This window comes from Zonotrichia albicollis, chromosome 16 (genome assembly GCF_047830755.1).
Source record: "Zonotrichia albicollis isolate bZonAlb1 chromosome 16, bZonAlb1.hap1, whole genome shotgun sequence".
Lineage (NCBI taxonomy): Eukaryota > Metazoa > Chordata > Aves > Passeriformes > Passerellidae > Zonotrichia > Zonotrichia albicollis.
The window spans coordinates 11,256,308-11,278,559 of NC_133834.1; the positions used below are offsets into that span (position 1 = coordinate 11,256,308).

The following is a 22,252-nucleotide window of genomic DNA, read 5'->3' on the forward strand; positions in this document are numbered from 1 at the left end:
AAGGCTTACTGATGGAATCTGGATGCTTTAAAATTGAGCCAAACATCAGAAATAGGACACCACAAAAACATCATCACTAATTTATGTGTCTTCTCTCCATTCTGTTCTGTGAGAAATCAGTGATGAAACCAAAGTTACAAGGGGAGGGGGGGGGAAAAAAGCCCTGAATAAAACAAATACCCCAACAAACAACTAGAAAGAAAACCTCGTGCTGGCAACCCACACCCTTGGGTAACATTTTTCCATGACTCCTGTAACTATTCCACCTACAGGCAGGCTGTGTATCCAGGCTGAGCTATCCACTGACACCACAGGCCGGGGCAACACCTCTCCCACTGCTCCCCTCAGCTCACCCCATCCCCTGCTGCTTCCCTCTCCACACAGAGCTCCTTCCCCCAGCAGGACAGTGCATGTTCTGCCATGTCTCCTGCAGAGATATAATGGTCCTCTAGGCAGAAGCATCTGCTTTTAGAGCTGACAGGTAGGACTAAAAGCTCTTAAAACAGGTCTGAGACACCATAAACACAAGGGCTGGAAGAGCAGTGGAAATGGAGAGAGCACTGACACTGTGGGCAGGCTGAAAGGAGAGGAAATGTGGTGCTCCTGATGTGCAGATGGCAGAAGAGATGAAAGGAAATACATGAGAGAAACTCTGATCCCAATTCCAGGCTCACCCATGGTCCCAAACATGGCCCATACCGCTGGGACAGTGACATGGTCTGTGGGGAACAGAGAGCAGACTGACACAGGAACCTGAACCCAAAGCTCCCCACTGACCCAGCAAAGGCACCCCAAGGGAGCCAGCACAGAATACAAATGCACCAGAAGCCAAAGGAGGCATTTACAGGCTTCTCCCACACAGCAGCCCCCTCCTGAGAAAAGGAACAGATTTCTGCCTGGGAGGACATCCCAGGGATGCACTCCCAAACAGTCTGGGTTCCACCAGCTGCCCACACCCTGGAAAAGGCACATTGGCACAACCCAAACAGGCCAGGGTTAAATTGGATCACTGTATTCCAGCAGGTGCCAGGTCAGGATTGCCCAATTTCTCTGTTATCCAGACAATTTTCAAGGTACTTGAACTCACCAGGTTTCAAACTTTAGGCATTTTGAGGCCATGGCTAAAAAATTTCTACGTAAAACAAAATTATATATCAGCAGAACAGCTGCAAAGCAATGTATTTTCATTTGTAAAATTAAAATTGAACTTTGTTTGGAGAGAGCAAGGTTAATTCCTGCTAGGATAAGGAATCTCTTTAAGTGTTTGAGATAAGGGAAAGCTGAAGATAGGTTTAGAAGTTTTTTCTACTCCCAGAATTACAACTACACAGCTAAACCAGTAAGTTTGGCACTTCATCCTGTCACCTGGAGGGTATTTGAGACATGCTGACTTTTTACAGAACATCCTCCAGGAACACCAGCAGAACTAGATGTCAGTGTTTAAACTGCCAGGTTTCCCAAGAGTCACAAGAAGGTAAACACTCCCTGCCAATGCCAAGTTGCATTTCAGGAAAATTACAAATTGTAAATGGGAAACTCACCAAGTCTGAAGCTTTATTGCTTTCCAAGTGCCTTGCACCTTGCCACAGAAATTCTACAGCACACTGCCTTTCAGCCAGAGCCCCAAGCAGGAGTTTGATACAACACAAGCACTTACTACACAAATACTTTATCTCCTGCATAAAAACTGGGAGAGGTTCACTGAAATAATGGCAGAAGACACTAAAAAGAGGAATTAAGTGTGAAAAACGAAGTTCACATTTCTTCAAGCTGACAGCATTCACTTACTAAAGGCAGCACTTTTAGCTGAGTGACTTCGGTGCTTTCTCACATCAAACAGGACAGCACAGCTTTTATTTTATAAAAGTTGAGTGCATCGCTAGGGCAGACCTGTGTGCTGGACACTGCAGGTGCCCAACCCTCACCCTTCACAAAGGCACTTCATGAGATCAGCTCCTTGCTGGAGCCATAAAATCATTACTGCCCTTGCTGGACATGCATCCATTTCCACAACAGAATTTATGGCTGTAGAAGCTGTCACACACAAAATTCAAAATACTCCAAATGCACAAACTAGGAAAAGCCAACTAAACTCCATGCTGCAAAAAGTGGGATTTCTTTTCAGCAAGAAAATCATACCCTCAAAAATATCCTCCCTTCTGCTAGCAGATGTACCTTGACTGGGCAGCAAGAGAGAGAAGCTGCTTCTTCCACACAGCCAAGAGCTGCAACACTTAAGCAAGGTTCCTACCTCATTTTTCTGCTTAATTTCTAATACTGGCTAAATATGGAAAATGAAGAGTCGAATAATTTGTGAAAGAAAAGACAAGCAATCTCATACAAGGATACACTAGAGAACCTTACTCCCACAGATCAGAAAGCCACATAAATAGTTTACAACAATATTCTCTGTTTTAGACACTTTGCTTGCTTTGGAAAACCCCCAGAATACTGTTATTTTTGCACAAACACCATATGGCTATGAAAACATCACTTTCTCTGTTTTCCTGGGCCATAGCTGTCATTTCAGGCAACAGGACCACGATCACAACATTCAGAAAACTAAGAGGGGACAGAGGTGGCTGGAAGAATTATCTACTTTTAGTTGGTAGCAGGTCTGACCCCTAAGGCAACTTCTATACATAAAGAAAAATTTGAAAGCAGATCCATCTCTAAGAAGAATAGGGTATTTTCAGCCCCTGGAAAGATAAATCTGTTACATAACTTTTAAAGCACATCCACCCTTCCACAGGCAATGGGCCCACAGTGATAATTATCTATGTAGTGGATTCTTGGTCTTTAAGTTTCACTGCTCCTGATGTGCCATTTTTGCATTATTTACCTGTACTTTCACAGCTCCCTACACACCAGCACCAGCTGCTTTCCTTCTGACGGAACCCAGCTCTTTCGTGTTCCTTATTCTTTCAAATGGGATAAGACACCTCCCTGTTTGATTCAGACTTATCACTATGCCTGAAAAACTCTTAAGAGCTTAAAAAGAACTGCAAAAGGAGAACAGGCACTACTGGAAAAGCCTGCTTGAACAAAAGTGGTGCACACAGAAGGACAAAGTGCAACATACAAGGAGGAACAAAAATGTATTTGAAAACAATAATGAGAAAGGTCTTACATGAAATCTGAGAATTACTCAAGATCTATTCTCCTCCCTGCTCCCTCTGACAAAGGCAAAACCAAAAGCAAAGGAGATTCATCCAAGTTGAGTCCCCATTAGATTTAAAGTTTTTGGTATACAGCCAATCCAGTAAGATTTAAAGATCCAACCCAGCTGCATCTTTACAATAGACACAGCAGTGAGTGCCACCCTGTTCATACAGCACCTACACACACTGCCACTCAACAGCATTCTCTCCTGAGACACTTCCACAAGCTGCTTTCATTTGGGTAAGAAAGAAAGGGAATTTAATTCGTAATTGAAACACACAAAAAAATTTAGCAGTGTTTCTAGAATGGATTCTCAATCCTAGAATCCATGAAACAGAGCTAGCAAGCCAAGAACCAGATCCAATTTGCCTTGGAGCAGCTGTGAACTCTAATCCTGCAAACCCTAATAATTCCTGAAATTATGAGGCTAAGCAGCAGCACAGGTACATCATGACAAGATCTGAGCTGTTTTAATTGAGGCCCAGCCCTCAGAACACAGACCCAGAGGAAGACTCTGCACTGCCAGGGCAGGATAGATAGAGCTGGGCTGCTGTCCAGCGTGCCCGGGGCAAGGAAGGCACTGGATAAACTGCTCTCAGACTTGGCTGCTAAGCATCACACCACGCAGACAGGGCAAGGGAACCACCTGAGAACCCCAAGCTGCTGGTTTGACCCCCAAGAACTGTGTTTGAATGAACACAGACATGACAGGCAAGAATCTGAATTCCTCCCTGCTTCTGAAAAAATCCGGATCAGGATGTTCTCCTTTCCCAATGACAGCACAGCTGCCAGCAGGACACCTACTGATCTGCTTGGTGTTTATTTGCATGCTGTGCCTGCTTACTGCCTCTGGGTATAAATATCCAATTTTATCCACTTATTTGACTTTACTTTGTGTTTGGATGCACAAGACACCTCACTGTACAGTATGCCTCCAAGGCTGTCATCCCTCAGAAGACTACAGGCCTAATGAAAGACAAATAAAACAATTTTATCACATTTTCCCACATGTAATTTGCAAGAGGTCAGCTTGTCTGATAGCACCACATACGTATTACTGACTCAGGTCCCCATTTATCTGCAGATCTCTGAATCACTGTCCTCTGCACTCGGGGTGTCCAGAAGGAGCCACACACACACTGCAGGCACAGAAGACCTGAGCACTGATTCCCAGTCCACAAGGCTACCCAGTATGTAATAACAATATTACAATGCACAATAACAGCTTTTCCATCTATACAGCCAGACCAGTGATGTTTGAGGAGTGCTTTAAACACTACAGATGAGAAACACTGCAAAATCCAGATGTTACCCTTCTTTGCATACACTGTGCTTCAGTATGGTGAGCTGTGATCCTGCATTTGAATCAGTGACCTCCAAGCCTGCATTTGTAACTCCAGTCAGAGAAGACAAACTGCCTCCAGACAGAATTTGCGCAATACTGACACTACAGAAAAGACAATTACAACAAAAAACCAGTGCAACAAGCACTGCAAAATTGCTAATTCAATTTATAACACAACAACCAGATTATAACAAGATTCAATAGGTAATTTCCTTACTGCAGAGCTTCCAGAAGGTAACCCTACTATTACCCTCCTTTTATACCAGTTGGCTTTCAACCTTTACCAAATTCCTTATTTCAAACTGTAAGAGCAAAGACCCTTTTAAGAGCCCATATCCATCAACTGTGCCTTTGAACTGTAGGGCAAAATCCAGTATTTGTAAGCCTGAACATTCATTACTGATTACAAAATTACTTGGAAACCTCTCAGAGTAGTTCAGTTTCTTTATATATAATTTCCTTCTCTGTTTATTTCATAAACAGAGATGGAGAACCACAGGGCACAAGCCAGGCAGGGGCAAAGCCCTGGCTGAAGAGCCCCGCGCCACTTTAAGCGCTGCAAGTGAAGTGATGCTAAGGATGTATCAAAAGCGTGAGGTTTGGCTCCTGCTTGTGTTTTGCATCACCAACACCAGCTGGAAAACAGGAAACTGAAAAGCCCGGCTGAACCCCAGCTGAAGTGCAGCACCAGGCCTCCACCAACACCATTACTCAGCTGCCTGCAGCACCTCAGCCAGGGCGCCCTCCCCGCAAAGGCACCGCTGTTCTCCCCCCGGTACGAGGCCGCTTTCTTTGGTGCCCTCCGGTTCCCTTTCCCCCTTTCCCCCCTTCCCCGCCGCGGGTCCGTGCCGGGCCCCCCGCCCGCCGCGGGTGCCGCTGCCGGGGCACGGAGCATCCCACACCCGCCGCCCGCCGCGGCCGAACGCGCGGGGAACCACGAACCCTCCCGGCCCCTCGGTCCCCCGGGCCCAGCCGGGCTCCGCCGGGATCCACCCCGCGCTCGGGTCCGGCAGGGCAGGGCAGGGCCCCCGAGCGGGCAGCGCGGCACCGGCCCCACGATCCCCGCCCGCCAGCGGATGCCCCGCGATCGCGGCCCGTTGCCCGCAGGGTGCGCCGGGCCGGGGAGCCGGCGAAGGGCACCGGGGAGCGGCGGGGGACGCGCGGCTGCCCTGGCAACGCGGGCACCGCCGCCCGCGGGGATGGAGACGGGGCCCCGCGGGGAGTCCCGCCGCCAGGCGGGAGCGGCGGGCGGCGAAGGCAGCGGTCTGTCCGTGGCCCCGCGGGGCTCGGCCGCTCACCGGGAGGTGCGGGCGGTGCGGGCGCTCACCGGGCTGTGCAGGCTGCGCGGATCCTGCGGCGGCCGCGCCGGGCTGCGCTGGGTGCGCTGCGCTGGGCCGGCCGCGTCCTACCGGCCCCGCCGCGCCCCGCCCGCCCCGCGCGCCGCAGCCAATCAGCGCTGCCGCTCGCGGCCCCGCGCCAGCCGCGGCCAATGGGAGAGCGCGGCCGGGGCTCGCCCCCGTGGGGAGGGGCGGGGCCGGCCGGACCCTCAGGGATGGCGGGGCCGGGGCGGCGGGGCTCGGAGCGGCCGTGTCCCTCGGCCAGGGCTGCCCGCCCTCCTTCCTCTCCCTGCCCGCCTCCCCCGCTCCGCCTGCCCGCGCCCCCTGCTCCGGGAGTCACCGTGTAGCGGAGCCTGGTTCCTCCATCCATCGCGCACCCGCGAGAAGCGCAGCGGAGCCTCTTAGCTGACCGCGTTGGGAGTCTGTGCCTGCACTGTTACAGCTCCACAAAGACCCACTGTTCTTTCCTTATTGTTACTTAGGATATACTTAATTTAGCAAAGGCAGCAACTGAGAAAGTCTTTTGGTCTTCTATCTGTGATTAGAAATTTAAATTAAACTTAGTGTTATGTCAAACTCAACTTAAAACCCAAATCTTCACCAGCATTTAAGCCTGACCTAGACAAAACACGTTTTTGTTGTGGAGAGTAGTGGACTGAAGCAGCCCAAATCCCATAACGAGCTCTTCTGTTCAATTGCTGCTTGGTTCTGCTACACCAATAGGCTCAATGCTGCCCCTGAATCTCCAGCCCAGTAATAAATATTATTATGTACCTCATCCACAACAGAACCTATGGCAAGCATGTCCAACCCTGCCTGGACTCTTATCTTACAGAACTGATGTCTCATTCACAGCCTTAGTTTTCTTCAAAACCTAAGACCTGGCTACAAAAGTCCAGTAAGAGAAATGTCACCTCCGTCCCTCTCCTGTGAGCAGCACACGGGCACCCTCTCCCTGTCCAGGTGACTTCTCAGAGCTGGGACTCATAAGGGATGCAGTCAAGAAGGTAAAAGGGAAGCACTCATAAGGGATGCACTCAAGAAAATCAAGAGATGGGAGCTGTCAGACCCTGCCCAGCGCTCAAGGACCTCCGTGGGAGGCTCCAGGGAGAATCCTGGAGCAGCTATCATGGCAGAGCAGCTGAAGGTCACCAGACAGAGAGATGGAGAGGCCACAAGCAAGACAGGAATGCTGCAGGCTCTGAGAGGCCAGAGCTGTTATTTTGTGCTGCAACACCATCAATTTGCAGAGGGTGTTACAGGATCCTTCTGTCCCTGCACACACCACTGGAGGCCAGGCCATCTACGCCTCCTCATTTCCACTTACCCTGCCCAGAACCCTTATGTCTGTCAGTCTGTTCCAGTAAGAAAGATTTAATGGCCCAAAATCACAAGAGAGGCGGCAGTTGAGCCATTCAGATGGCAGTCAGCTATTTGTATCATAAAGGACAAGGAAGCACTAGAACAGATTACAGGATCTCTGTGATGAGAGCCTTTGATAACAAACACTTAGCAAGATTCTCAGATGAATACGATTCTGCTTTGAGAGGAATACAGACCAGATAATTTCAGATAATTTCTTGGTGCCCCTTCTGATCATGCTACAATGTAAACCTGCTACTGGTATCCCATAGAACAAGAACAGAGCATGAAAAACATAAAGTTTACTGCTATCTTGTCTAATTCCCTGTCAACTTTCTTGCCTAATTTATTATATGCATTTTTACTTAACTTTCAGGCAGAAATTATGTTACTTCTAATTATTATTAACATTTTGCATATCTTACTATCTGATGAGTATCCCATTTGAATATTTGCTCAAAAAAGCTTCGAGAATACACTCAGCTTGCTCACAAGCTAGGGATGTTCCTTTGCCTCTCTTCTTGCTCACACCAGTGGGGCTGGCCTGGGCAATGTGTAAATAAACACACATACACACATATATATATGTAGATATTTTGTTACTGCCTTTAGGTGCTGGTATTAAAGAAATTCCATGTGCCATCTGCTGGGGGAAACTTTCTCTGAGGCAATGTGCTGTACTGACACAGCTGACTGCACTGCTGGCACCAAGAGGAGGCAGACATTTCTCTTTATTCTGTTAATGCATCAACTTCCAGCACAGATGCAAAGGACACACAGAAGGTCAGGGTCAAGATGGGTCTGTAAAAGAGCACAAACCTCTCGACCCGTGTCACAGCATGACAGCCTGGCAGCAAGAGGGAGCTCATTTTCAGATCCTACTGCACTTGAACCTCCAAAGTGTTCAGCTTACAAATGCCATGATCACACTCAGGAGGTGAACTGCATTTTAAAGACAAGTTATTTAGCTATTCACTCAGTGAATAATTCTCAATCTACTTGCAGATTGAAAAATCTCTGCAAGCTTATGAGACAGGCAGCTTTCCTTGCCCTGCCATAACAAGCAGACGGGAATGCAGCACCCACTTTTCAGAAGCACTCTTCAGTTTCCTGTACCCAACACTCAGCACCAGTAACTGTCTTTAAAACCACCAGCAGCCTTTGGCTGTCACACTCTTGCCAGTCTGACTGGGTAATGTGGTTTCAGGCACAGGACCAAGGAAAGTCAGCTTTGCTAACCCACCCTGCACTGCCACACTGGGAGCACAGTTACACATAACTCCAGTGTGAACCCAGATATCCATTGCTATCAAAACAGCTGCTCTGCTCTTCCTTTATACCCCCAGCAACAGATCCCCACTGGTGGCCCTGACTGATCACAGGAGTAGATGGATTATGTCTTATTGATCCAATGGAAAACTACACTTACAATTAGTTTTTCTGGGAATTGCAAAATTGCTATAACCGACACCATGAAAGGGGAAAATATAAAACTAGAACATAAAATAAGCTCAGTAAGTAGAAATCTCAGAAAAAATTATTTCTCCAAGTTTTAAGGTGCTGTCTACCAGAACAAAAAAAAAACAAAGCAAACAAAACAAAACCCAGAAATGCAACTGCCAGGGACATAGCCCTTAATTCCCTGTTAAAAAGGGGAAAAAACTGGCACTAGTGGTGGATGTGGAAGTCCACAAACAGTCGAGTTAATGAACAGACAATCTCATGATAGTTTCCTGCTATAAAACTTTGAGATGCAATTTAAGTCCTCATCTTCTGAGGAATGAGAAGTTCCTACCACAACACACAAAAAGTACATCCACTTTTTCCTAGAATATTTCCTGAAAACCCCAAACTGCTGGAGGCAAAGCTGCTGCCAAAAAGCAGGCAATTAAACACCACCTTCATTTCAGGATTATTTCCACTGTAGCTTCATCTGCAAGTCTAGGTGAGAAGTGCAGAACCACGCATGCCACCTAAACTGTTACTCCAAATACAACATTGTCAAACTAGAAAGGAACAGGGTGTTGAACAAACTGTAAAATGTTTTGACTCAAAGTGTTGTACAGCAGATGGAGCTACAAGGATGGCCTACAAATAGCCACCTACACTTGAGAACATCCAACAATGATAAATATACAGAATCTATCCCATCAAGGGAGTGTCTTCAGCTTTTTTCTACTGCAAAATGACACACAGACATTCACAACAAAGCAACTCTCCAAGTCTCACATCAACAAAGATTTGAAAGAAATAAATGCAATTAGTTTGCAATGCTTACTTGGATGTCACATAAAGTTCAAGTTCTTCTCCTGACTATATAATTGTGTCACCTTTGCTTCTCTTAAGAGATTAAAACAGGAGATGGGTGGAGACTGAGAAAAGGCATTTGTTGTTGCACCATATGGCAGTGACAAAAGTGAAAATCATTTGTTTCAAACCAGATTCCTCCTGGAAGATCATGTGTCTATCCATTGCCAGACTTCCCAAGAAGATTCTTCCCAAGAAGACACTACTCCCTTTGAGGGCTCCACAGGTTCCCCTTCACCTCCTCTGTGTTCCTCTCTCCAGAAAATGATACATCTGGATGACTGCTGGATTTTCCAACCAGGTCCAGAAATGCTCCCAACTGCCTGATGACTTTATTTAGCAAAAGAGAAAATCAGTTTTCCAAATGAAAACTTAATCTCTCCAGCTGACTAGAAATATTCATAGGTCTTAAGTTTCTGTTGATAATTCCAAAAACTTTGAGAAATCCTGTGTGAGAAAAACCATAGGATTCTGTAACTGCTCACACTATTTCACATCAGCCTTGCACATTCTTGTACAGCCCTCAAAAAATCACTACTGAAATAAGCAGCTACATTCAAAAATAGTTGAATCTACCAAAGTTAGTAACATTACATAACAAACCAACAAACATTAGTTTGGGAATCTTTGGATTAAAATACAATTTTTCATCTTTGAAGTTCAAATGAGGGCTCTGAGAGAGAATTTTTGTATTAATCTAGGCAGATATGTAACGAACATAATGTAATTTTTACTTTGTACTCACAGGGAATGGCCATCATCATCTAATAACCTTTCATCCCATTAAAGACACACAAGCAGGTTATGCAATAACTGACCTACACCAAATGTAAAACAGGCTTTCAAGAAGTCCCTCAGATGCTTCTAAGGAACATCTTTCACACTCCCACAAGTCCCAGGCTGGAACAGCTCCATCACTGACACCCTCCTGGTGCTGAGGAATGCAGTGGGCACAAGGATTCCCATGGCAAAGTGATATAAACACAGCAGTACACATAACATTTATAAAAGTGCAAGCAGATTTTTTGATTCATTAATAACACAGGAGAGTTTCAATAAATATGTTTTATTTTAATCCAAAAGAAAGATATTGGAGGCCCAGTTTTGTTTAGGCAAGACATTCTTGGCAACTTCCCTACTCCCAAACTCACATGTGTGTGCTGAGGGTAGAATTCCAAATATTTAAAGAGCTGTAACATCTCCCTTCATGTGGTATCTTCTCATCCTCAGCCTGCCCTGGACAGAATAGCTTAAAATTCCTGCAGGACAATATAGGGTTGACCTCCCCTGCTCCAAAACCTCTGTGGAGTATTTTTAGAAGCTCAAACAAAATGCATCTTGTTTCCTTTCAAGTCAGACAGTGGCCCTAAACTAGAGTGATTTATATAGGACAAACTGAGAATTAAGGGCCAATTTCATAAACAAATTTCTTAAAGTTCATTCATGACAAACAAGTCTTGTCCAGAGCATTGTTTCACAAGTGTCCATAAATACAAATAATGTGTATTTGTATTTGGAACTGGGATAAGATTGAGAACAGTGTCCATCCATGTTGTGTAAACTGAAAAGGGAAATGCACGGCATCTGCAAATCAGCCACATGAAAAAGGGTAAATACTTCTTTGCCAAACTCTAAAAGTGAAGTCATCAATGCAAAGAGCAAGTCACCCTGTCACTGCCACTGCCTGGCATCCAGCAGGTACTTGGAAACATCAAAGAAACCACTTCCAACTGCACAAGTCCAAGAAACGAAGTGCCAGAGCCAAAAAAGTAAAGCAAAACTGCATTGCAATACTTTCTGAGAACACAATTCCACCAGGAAGAGGCTTTTCTTGGGATGAAAATCCTTAACAGAACACCAAAACAGCCCTTCTCCTTAGGTAAAGATCTTCCCTCTCCTCATGGGCCTGTCACGTCAGGTGTTCAGCCATGATCTTCCACAATTCCTGCAGGAGCAGAAAAAACACATACAGGTATTTTCTCACATCAGTAGGTTGGAATTATGAAAAAATTCCACATGCTCACTGTAAGACAAGTTTTAAGACATACTCTATACCTCCATCTATAGATAGTATCCATCTATCACATGGATGTATATCAAATCCATGTCTGTAATTTCCTGGAACAATTATTTGAAACAGAGCACTATAGCTGATTGCTTCATTGATTTAAAAAAAAAATGTGTGTTTAGTAAAAAGTAGTTTGTTTTAAAATAGTTTGAAATTAGCCCAGTTGTCAGAGCGTGGTGATAATTATATGCCAAGGTTGTGGGTTGGGTCTCTGTATGAGGCCATTCATTTAAGAGTTGGATTCCATTGTCCTTGTGGATGACAGAATGTTCTGTGATTCTGTGATTCACTGATCTGCATGATGTTGATTGATAATCCTGCTAATCCCACGTATTTTGACTGATAATCCTGCTATTTTTCTTAGCCTGTGTTGACAAATGGTTTCAATAATGCTGGTAAAAAAACACCTGAAGAAATAATTTACTGAGGAATCACAGTCTCACAAATGCATGGCTTATATAAACACAAATCCCCTTTTCAATCCTACAGACAACAAGGATGAAAAATGCATAATCACTTCATTTCTTTAGAATACATTAATATATGCTTTGTCTGCTCCACAGAGGATAATTAAGCAGACTATCACACACTCTTCACCATGACGTCTCTGAATTGTGGCAATAGATTTAATGATAAATAAAAACATTGGCATTTTAGAAATGCAGAGATTTCAAGGGTCAGCAGCCTTCCTCAAAGTAGCCAGGGAATGAGTTTACACATTTATCTATAAACCAGGTTACTTTTGTATACTTTTAAACTTTTAAACAAGTTTTACACATACTTTATGCCTGAAGGTATCAGCACTAAGTAAAATAAATCAATCACATGAAGCAGCTGTGGCCCCTGTCACCTCACCATGTGTACACACAGTATGTTCACTACAACATCATAATTTCATGGTACCAGATTTGCAATCCAGTGCAAGATTTGCATCTCCTCTATAAAGATTCATTAGACTGGATTGTTCTAGAAGTCTGTTAGCTGTTACCCTGCATAATATTCCTAAGAGCACACAGATTGGAAAAAAAATGGAAAAAGAGAACCATAAGTGCTTGAAAGGTAATTAGATAACCAGAAATAATATATCTGACATGTTTCTCAAAAACAGAAGTTTACAGCTAATTGACTTCTTCATAGATATTAAAACATTATGTTCTGAACTCTGAACTGGGAAAGCAATTACTGAAAGTGTGAAATGAAAGCTCTCCTGCAAGAAAATAAATGAGAAGAGATATTGGTCCCATTTTCCAGTTCAATCACAAAAATGGCATTTTACAAAGGAAAGGTCTCTCTCCTTTGAGGAGCTGAGTGCAATCTCAGCCACCCTCCTGCTGGTGATAGAAAATCAATTCTGTCCCAGCCAAAACCAGGACATGTCAATCTAGTACAGATTATGTAAGCACAAACAAGGATCATTTTAAATCAAAAAAAACTAAGTAGAAATGAAAGATAATGTTTATTCTTCTGTTCTTCCTTCATGTTCCATAAACAGCCGATAACTAATTTGAGATGATTATCCTGACACATTACATTTATTTTTATGAATGCCACTTACCAACTGCTCAATCCTTTCATAAACAAGGAACTGGCAGAAATCAGGCTTAATGTGCTCCACTGTATATTTCATTTTTCCATCTTGGAGGTTCTCCAGATCAGTTAGAGTATTTCTAAAGTGACTGTAGGCTTCACATGTAATATCCATATGTCTTAAAGTGAAGTTCAGCCTGGCAAAAGAGCATTTCATTTAGAACATCTCTCCTATACTGGCATCTTAAATAGGTGTGTAACTTCCCTCAGCTAATGAAAAAAGAAAAGAATCTTCTCAGCATAATTAACTCCCTTCAGCAGCCAAAAAAATGTACACTCCCCATTCCTGAAAAGCAGAGAAGATGTTATGTCAGCATCAGTACACAATAACTCTTGGATGAACTTTCCCATTGATTTTAGGGCACTTTGCCACAACAGAATCATTGGCTTGGCTTCCTGGACAAACAGCTGGCAGCAAACCACAGCAAGAGTTATTACTTGCACATCTCTAGAGATTTAAGCAAAGCCTATTTGTGTATCAGCTTATGAATGGACTGCAACACACAACTACTTAAAAACATGCATTGATTCCTTGAAAGTAAACAAGAGAAACTGTTCTAGAGTTGCTCAAGCTAAGAAATAAATACCCTGATTCTAAACCACTTAATTCCATTCTGTGACCTCAAAAATAGACAGTAAATGTTATCAGGCATTATATCAATCTAGCCAGCTATTTATCCTTATTTGCACAGAGGACATCTCAGGTGAGAGGTGAGACAAAGGCAGGACAACAAAAGGCAAAAACTCCTGTTAAACTCAAATCCTGAACTGATAAAAATTAAGCATGTAGAAAAAAAAAGAGCTTATTCTGAACATATACTGCAGCCTGTGATCATCTGATACAATGAAAATCAGAAGCCAACCTTTAATTAAAACATACAAAGTTTTAGTGCATTTTATATTAAGTTCTTGGTAATACTCACCTCTTTTCCAGTGCTAAGTAAACTGTGCAAGAATTTCTCAAGTTATGTGTGATTCTATACAGAGTTCTGAACAAGGCATCTGTCAAGTCATCATCATAGAACACTGTAAAAAATAAGATTAGGAGCATATGTATAATTAAGGATATAATTTACTGAAGTGTCCATTATGAAACAGCAGGCCTTAGTTTGATTACTCAAATCAAACAAGTCACTTTTTTTTCTAAGTGCAAAGTACATTTTTAATGGCAACAACTGACCCTGTAAGAGTATTCACTGCTGCTATTTATGCCAGGCTTTCTTTAAGCTTTCTCTCATCAGAATGGGAATAATTTATCAGACAACTGACAAGCTTTGACAAGAATTCTCTCAGCCTGGAAATAATCTTACTACAAAGCTAAAAAAAGCCAGGATATCAGACAGGAGAGAGCCTCTTTCCTTACAAAAACCCCCACCAGGCTATTATTAATTTACCATTATAACCAGATCTCCTTTGAAAGCAGGACACACCAAAGAAAAGGAAGAGCTACAGCTTGCAACCTCTGTTCTCATAATTGCTAATTGAGAATGTAAATAAAAGAAAAGAAAAATACAGACAGGAACACTTAAGGCAGAGCTTTGGCAAATTAGGTAAGGGTCTGACCTATTAGATTTTAAAAGCAAGCTAGGTACATTTAAATTATTACTCATAATGCCTGAGTGTTTGATTGAAAAGCTTACTGTTTATATTTCCCTACCATCAGCTGCCATTATCACAGAACAGTGATCAAGCAAATCAGCAATCTCTTCTTCAGACCAGCTATAAGGAGCTTCAGGATCTGAAAGAAAGAATATGGCTTTGGGTGTACATGATTAAATATCTCAAATGACTGGAGAAAAGGAACTTCTTGGCTCCTGTGGGCAGCTGCTACTCCATAAACAGAGCACAGCACTCCAGGGAAATCAAAACCTTCCCTGCTCATTTTCTGAAGTTCCCCCAGTCCTCTGCTTCCTCTGTGTTATGTCCAACCCTCCCAAGGCTGACTGGCAAGCAAAAGTTTTCTTTCACTTCAGAATTCACAATCCTGTAGCAAGATCACAGCTTTAAATACATTAAAGCAAGCACATCTTTAAACAAAACCCCAGATATACCCTTATATAAGTTTTGATTAATCTTCCTATTTTATGATGCTTTTAAAAAATTATTCTTCATTAAAAGAATCTTTCCTTGAAAGTCTAATAAACATAAAACCTTTTCAACTGGCAATATCAAATATTGTCATTAACCAGAATTTTCTTTGAGGCCCAAGAGAGGCTTTTGAACATGTAACATCAAACACCCAGCCCAATCTAAAAGGAGCCATTATAAACACCTACCAGTGCAGAATTCATCTTTCAGCCAATCCAGTTCTTTCACTTTAATTTCCCCTCCTGGGGGTGAAGAAAGATCACATCAGTCACAAATGGTCTTTCACACAGCACCTGGGCTAAAGCAGAGAGTCAGAGTCTGACCATACAGCACCTACCTCCTGGCTCCATCAGGTGCTTGTTTAATGCAACATTTTGCTCACACATGGCCAGGAGATCATCACCAACATCTGGAAAAGAAGTGATAATGATATTAAAAACAGGAATATTTTGTATGGGCCATGTATGCCTCTCAGACTAATACTCAAAGTTTCTCTCAAGCCCATGAGATTAAGGAAAATTCAGAGCAAGTCTGTCCACTGATTGCTTCCCTAGAATCCTTCCTTTTCTCTTTCAGTTCGAAGCTGAAAGCCTTGAAGAAAGAAGCCATATTCCTACACTACCTATTTTAATCTGGACACACTATCTTGAGTTCACTGCAACATATCTTGCTTTTAAACTCTTGAGATTTCTTACCCCCTTGAGAATGTTCCTGTTATTTCTCAGTAAATAACACAAATTGAAATGCACTAATAAAATTGAGTAACTATAACTGAACAGATTAGTCTGAAAATACCAGGATGAAAGCACTGCTTTGGCAAGTCTCATGAAAATATTTAACTGAAAAAACTGCCTTACCTGTGCAATAAACTCTCTTGGCAACTGTTCCCATGATAATGCTGGTAATTCCAGTGCCACCTCCCAGCTCCAGCACAGAGCAGCCCCTGAAGGTGTCCCTTTGAAAGAGAATGTGATCAGCCAGAAGGAAGGCAGCACGCCAGACCTGGGGACAAGGGAGGCACTTAAAACTGAACCAGCTCTGAAGCACATTCCATGAAAATCAAGACACTACAAGGCAGAACACGTACCTGTTTACCAACGTCTTCCAAGGGGGTTGCCATAGTGTGTTCTGTGGAAAGGAGAGAGAACAGAAAATTACCTCAAAATTGTTCAAATCAAGTTCCACAGTGGCAAGTTTGGAACTAAGGCTATGCTTCCCTTTTAAAAGTAGAACTAAACACTCTTTATTCTATACAATAATGCTGGATAATGCCAAACACCCACTCTAACTAAGAAGCACTGAGTTTCCTGTGGTATACCACTGCCCAAACCCTTTCCAGAGAAAAAAGGTAAATTTTTATTTGCAGTATCACAGTATTGTGGCAGTGTCACAGTATTGTGATCATTATTTTCTTTCACTTAACAAACTGCTGTTCCATCCTTAAAGAAAACCCATTTTTCTTTTGTTTTACTGAAACGTATCTGCCACATTTCTCCCCGACTGAAAACTTATTATTTACCTATTTTAACAACATCACTGCAAGTGCACTCCTGCTCTTCATCTTCAAAAGCATCTTCCTTCCCTTTCATCAGAATTACAGGGCACACTATATCCCTCAAAAGATCCTCTGCTTGCAAATCAGAGGCACCTCGAGGCCTTCTGACCACTTCCAAGTCTCCATCATCATCCAGCAGAGCCTCCACTCCTTCACTATTTAATTCTCCTTCTTTCACGTTACTCCTGTCCTGGTCACACAGCTCATCTCCACTTCTGCTCTGCTGCTCTCTTCCTGTGGTAATTTCTCTCACGTGTTTCCCAGATGCCAAATCTTCTGTGCTCCACAGGAGTTTGAAATATGACAGGAACACTGTAAGAACACAGTGTGGGAGGAAAGGTTAAACACCAGAGGAGCCAGAACCTTCCACATGCATGAGATTTTGGCATGCATTACATGAATTAAAAATCTATAGAGTAAATAATGAAATAGGTAACTTGAAATGCAGTTTTATTTGCTATGAAGAAATACTTCTGTTATTAAGTTCTGTCAGCAGAAATCAGCAAAGCACTTTCACAGTCCACTGGCTGACTCAGCATTTGCACAACCACAATGGGCATGTTCATCTGATTTAGTAATATTTATCTTAACTACTGGCAGTAATTTAGTCATATTTATTTTAACTATTAGTCTGATTTAGTAATATTTAGTAATTTAGTAACATTTATTTTAACTCTTGGCACAGGAGATTCTTTCTTACATCCTCCAAAAGTTCTGTTCACAGAAGTTCAGATTAAGTTCAAAGCAGAATTAATATAAGTTAGAATTCATTTATTTTGGTTAAGATTCCTATCTTGTAAGAAAGAAGAATGTTCTAGTAAAATGCAAGTTGAATTTTTGTTTGTTGCTTGCAAAGTCTTTAGGAATTCAAGCAACTTCAAGCCTTGAAATTGGCTCAGTATATAAGAACAGAAATAAGTGCACAGGAGGCAAAGCTGACACTTCTGTAATTTTTTTCAGTGTTCATACTGATTATTCAAAGAGATTAAACGACTGAAGCTATTCTTAATGACCAATTAATTAAAAATCTTTTACAACAATCACTCAGTGACATAGCTTCTATTAAAATTTTAAGTTATTAAAACATGGACCTTGCAATTTTAATAAAGGAATCTGTACTGCCTGAATACCACACATAAGGAAGAACAGACATTCCAGACTCCTTCCATCTATGTTCACTCCCAACAAAAGGGAAGAGATAAAGTGTTTGCCACCACTGCTTTCAACAGTTTCACAATTTATGGAGAGCTATTCCAGTTTCTTTAGCAGGCCAGATGTTCCAAGGTGGTCTACTGAAATCTGACAGAGGTTCCTCTCTAGTAAGATCATTTTTAGCTGGATCTAATAAATCTTCAATGCCTGTCCTAGCATGACAAATTTTTGAAGTCTCCACTGTTTGCATGATGACCAAATGAAACTAATTGGAATAGAGGATGCCATCAGTGAATGAAATGCTTTGTTCTCCAAGTCCATTCTTATCCTCTGCATTTCCACAGCATTCAAAAGGTGGAAAGTCAAACTGACTCAAAGGGGAAGAGACTAAATCCCCACAAACTTCCCCAAAACACAGCACAGTGGCCCTGGTAAATTGTTATGGCATTAAAGGCTGTAATACTACCACGCAATTCTTGTCTCAATAACCAGAAGAATTTCCCAGAAAGAGCTCATTGAAGTAGGTAGAACACACTGTCACTTCCTTCTGCTGAAAGGTTCTTTGCACCAAGCACAATCACAGCTAACACACATCAAACCGCATGAAGACCCACCACAGCATTAATTACCTGGGTTTTGACCTGAACAGAGTCAAAATTATTATTTATTTCCTTGTCAGGCCTACTTTGATAATTTTTCACATTGTCATACACCAGAACAGCTGCAGGAGTTACTCTTTTGATGTCACAGCTGGGTTTGAAAAAACAATTAACACTTCTGTCACAGCAGGACTTTTGTACAGAACATTTTGCCAGCAGCTTCAAGGTCAGTTCCCTTGACAACTTTATAGCAACCTACAAGCTGGCAATCAGCCAGGGGCATTTGCCAACTCATTTCCTCTATAGCCTGACTCTTCAAATTCTATGTCAGTTAAAGCCATTGCTGCGTTGCGTTTTCTTGTTGACATTTTTTGAAGCAAACACCCCCCCCCAAAAAAGTCAACCCTGCCAACAGAAAAAAAATCTAAACAAAAAAAACCCCACCACATAGCCCAAAGAAAGCTGTTATGTTCCCCTGAATAGAAGGTAAATCATCACATAAACATTTAATTAAACTTGATAAATTCATTACTGATGGTTTGTATTTTAAACTTAAGTTACACTATTTAAAACCCCTGGGTTCTCATCTTTTGTTTGTGTTTAAGAAACATCACAACCTTATTTTAAATCATGACTCCCAAAGTGCTATATTGACAATATTGCTCAATGAGCCATAAAATTAAACCTATAAGTGAGTAAATTGGGTTACTTTTTCTCAAAAAGCAATTTAAAGTTTAATTTTTAAGACAAGCTGTCTACAAGTTTTCATTTCTGGAGTTAATTTCACAAGGATAACACAGCTAGCCCTCTTTCTAAAGACGGAGTAGGAGGTGATTCTGCTTATAGCTGGAATAAAATATGTAACTATTAATATCAACCACTCAGAGGAGGATTGAGCCTTCCAAAGATCTGAGTACAGCTAAAACACAGCATCCATTACCTGGCTGTCCGACTGCATTCAGTCGTACCATGAGGTGCCTTTTGCTTGGGCAGTGCAAGTGGACATCAGACAGCACAGTGTCACTCCTGAACGTGGGGTTATCCATCTCCTCCTCTGCTAAATCTGCCATGGGGTGCTGCTGAGAGCAGCATCTGCAGTGCTCAGACAGCCCTCATGCAGTGCTGTCACAAAGGGATTCCATTCTCTTCCATTTACAGGGGTCCAGCAACAGTTTTGCTCACCAAGGGAAACTCAGGACATCGTTTCTGTGAAGGTGGGATCGTGCAAGCTCCACCACGCTCCAAGACAACAAGTTCCTCATCAGAATATTCAACCTAAAACCAAACACAGGCAGCTTTTAGTGGTAGCCTGACACTGCCTGAACATTGCTCCAGCAGTACTTCAGGTTTTAAAAATCAGATGACATTGTTCAATAGAGTAGCAATGCTCCAAGGCTCTCTTTCACAGAATCCTCAAATATACGACTGTAAGTAGTTCAGTGGCAGCCACTGTGTATTTTAGGAAGAGCTGCTAATTTGCTTGTGTTACAAACAACCTCCCCTGAAAAATCCCTAATGTTACCATGACTGCAGAGAATTACAATGCCAAATCAAGGTTTTCAAAGGGAATAAGGCCCCTTCCTGTGTTGGCATTACCATCCCGAATGATTATGCTAAATTTGCTATTATCCAGTTGTGCTTGAACAAGATCAGTGAATGGTTCAGGCTGGAAGGGACCACAGTGGCTCATCTGGTCCCACCTCCCTGCTCAGGCAGGTCAATCTGGAGCATGGGATCGTCTCCAGATGGTTCTGGAGTATCTCCAGTGAGGGACACTCCACACTCTCTGTGGGCAATCTGTCCCAGGGCTCGGTCCCTGCACAGCGAAGTTCTTTCTCACGTTCAGGTGGAGCTCCCTGGGCATCAGTTCCTGCCCTATTGCTGGGTCCAGGGAGCAGAGCCTGGTCCGTGCTCTGAGCCCTCCCTTTGATGTTTACACACATTAAAAAGGCCCTCCTCAGTCACCTCTTCTCAACTTCAGCCTTTCCTCCTAAGAGAGATGCTCCAGACCCGTGATAACTTAGTCCCTCCCTGCCGGACCACCATACCTATCCACACTCGCAACACTCCCGCCTTCAGAAGCGCCTTCTCTGTATCTGTGGCTGCGCACTTGTGTTAACTCTGCCAGCTCCAAGCCTGCCGTGTCCCGGCGGGAGCCAGCGCAGCGCTGCGGGCAGTGCCCGGCGCCGGGAGATGAGTGCGGGGGCTCCGCTCCTGCTGCGGCACCGCCGGAGCCTCCGGGGGCCCAGCGGGGCCGGGCGGGGCTCCGCGGGCACGGGCAGCGCGGGCGGGACCTGCCTGGCCCGGGTCCTCACGGTGTGACCCGCCTGGCCCCATGGAGTCACCCGCCTGTCCCCATGGTGAGATCCGCCTGGCCCCATGGTGAGATCCGCCTGGCCCCATGGTGGGACCCGCCTGTCCCCATGGTGGGACCCGCCTGTCCCCATGGTGGGACCCGCCTGTCCCGCGTCTTCCCGGCCGGACCGGCCCGTCCCGCTTCTCCCCGCTCAGGTCCCGCGTCCTCCCGGCGGCTGTCCCGCTTTCCCCTTCTCAGATCCCGCCTTCCCTCCTCTGCCGCTTCTCACTGCTGAGATCCCACCTCTCTCCCTTCTCCCCGCTCAGATACCACCTTTCCCGCTTTCCCCTCTCGGATCCCCCTTTCCCCTCTCGGATCCCCCTTTCCCCTGCTCAGATCCCACCTCTCCGCGTTCCCCCGCTCAGATCCCACCTCTCCGCGTTCCCCCGCTCAGATCCCACCTCTCCCACTTTCTCCCGCTCAGATCTCGCCTCTCCCCGCTAAGCTCCCGCTTCTCCCCGCTCAGCTCCCACCTCTCCGCTTCTCCCCGCTCGGGTCCCGCCTCTCCGCCGCTCCGTGCCGCTCCGCGCCGCTCCGTGCCGCTGTGGCTCCTTCCGGCTCCTTCCGCTGACGCCGCTGCCCGGCGGCCCCCGCGGGTGCTGCGGGCCGAGCGGTGCCCGCCGTGCTCGGGGCTCGGTGGTGTTGGAGAATCACCCGGCACTAAACCCTGCTCGAAGCCTGCCAAAGGCAGCCGCGCAGGTCAGGCTTGCGCTGAAGCGTCCGCAGGACTGGTTCGGAGATTCAACACGCGTTTCCTACTCGCGTTCTATTATTAATTGCTTCTGGCATCACTTGCCCTTTCTCGGTTCGTCTGTAATGCCATGCAAAATCTACAAACGGCATGAAAACAAAGTGGGAAAACCTCTGCAGAGGCAAATAGGCGTTTCTCCTTTAGTCCAGATAATGTCAATTCCAGTATCACTGTAAAATTAGTTGGAGGAACAGCTGTTCACTTATTTAGGGAATTGGGGGTTTAGTTGCTTAATTCTGAAGAGGTTTTAATTACGTATAAACCAGGTGAAATAAACAAAACTGAGTTAGTCACTGAGTGGAAACATCATAACCAGAGTCTTTGGGAGGCTTTAACAACAGAAATTTGCCTAGGAGTTAGACCAGCAGATTTTAGTATCTGTGTTTTGGACCATGGTGTCTTAGGAGTCATTTCCCAGCTGAGCTTATCTGCGTGAGAGCTGGCAGCTGGTGTGGCCCTGGGGCTGTGTGGTCAGTCCAGAGCGTGCAGTGGGCACAGGACACATCAGCAACTGGACATGCTGACCTGCCCTCTGTGCAAAATCACAGACAGAGCTGTGCTCCAAACTCCCATCTGTGTTCCA

At 44.2% G+C, this 22,252-nt stretch overlaps 2 protein-coding genes across 5 annotated transcripts in view; both read right to left on the minus strand.

The window, feature by feature from the left end:
* The window catches only part of ABAT (4-aminobutyrate aminotransferase), a 48,980-nt gene extending 42,992 nt beyond the window's left edge, over positions 1–5,988 (minus strand). Inside the window, exon 1 of one of the 2 annotated variants that reach the window (XM_074552995.1) lies at positions 5,835–5,988. The gene's annotated coding sequence lies outside the window, so the exon portion shown is untranslated. Of the gene's footprint in view, positions 1–5,805 lie in introns of both variants that reach the window. The other variant, XM_074552994.1, reaches the window with a different exon arrangement.
* Positions 5,989–10,563: 4,575 nt separating this feature from the next.
* METTL22 (methyltransferase 22, Kin17 lysine) lies at positions 10,564–21,632 on the minus strand. 3 transcript variants are annotated; one of them, XM_005487634.4, is made up of 11 exons: positions 21,392–21,632; positions 19,503–19,837; positions 16,776–17,123; positions 16,344–16,384; positions 16,114–16,258; positions 15,594–15,665; positions 15,445–15,498; positions 14,826–14,906; positions 14,092–14,194; positions 13,137–13,305; positions 10,564–11,458 (listed from the first exon to the last, which is right to left on the minus strand). In XM_005487634.4, exons 2-11 carry the CDS (start codon positions 19,630–19,632, stop codon positions 11,423–11,425), a joined length of 1,179 nt encoding a protein of 392 aa, XP_005487691.2. In that variant the 5' UTR covers positions 19,633–19,837; positions 21,392–21,632; the 3' UTR covers positions 10,564–11,422. The 3 variants fall into 3 exon arrangements, with proteins under 3 accessions (XP_005487691.2, XP_074408910.1, XP_074408909.1); XM_074552809.1 differs by lacking the exon at positions 21,392–21,632 and adding an exon at positions 21,320–21,341; XM_074552808.1 differs by lacking the exon at positions 21,392–21,632 and adding an exon at positions 20,611–20,888.
* Between the last annotated feature and the right edge of the window lie 620 nt (positions 21,633–22,252).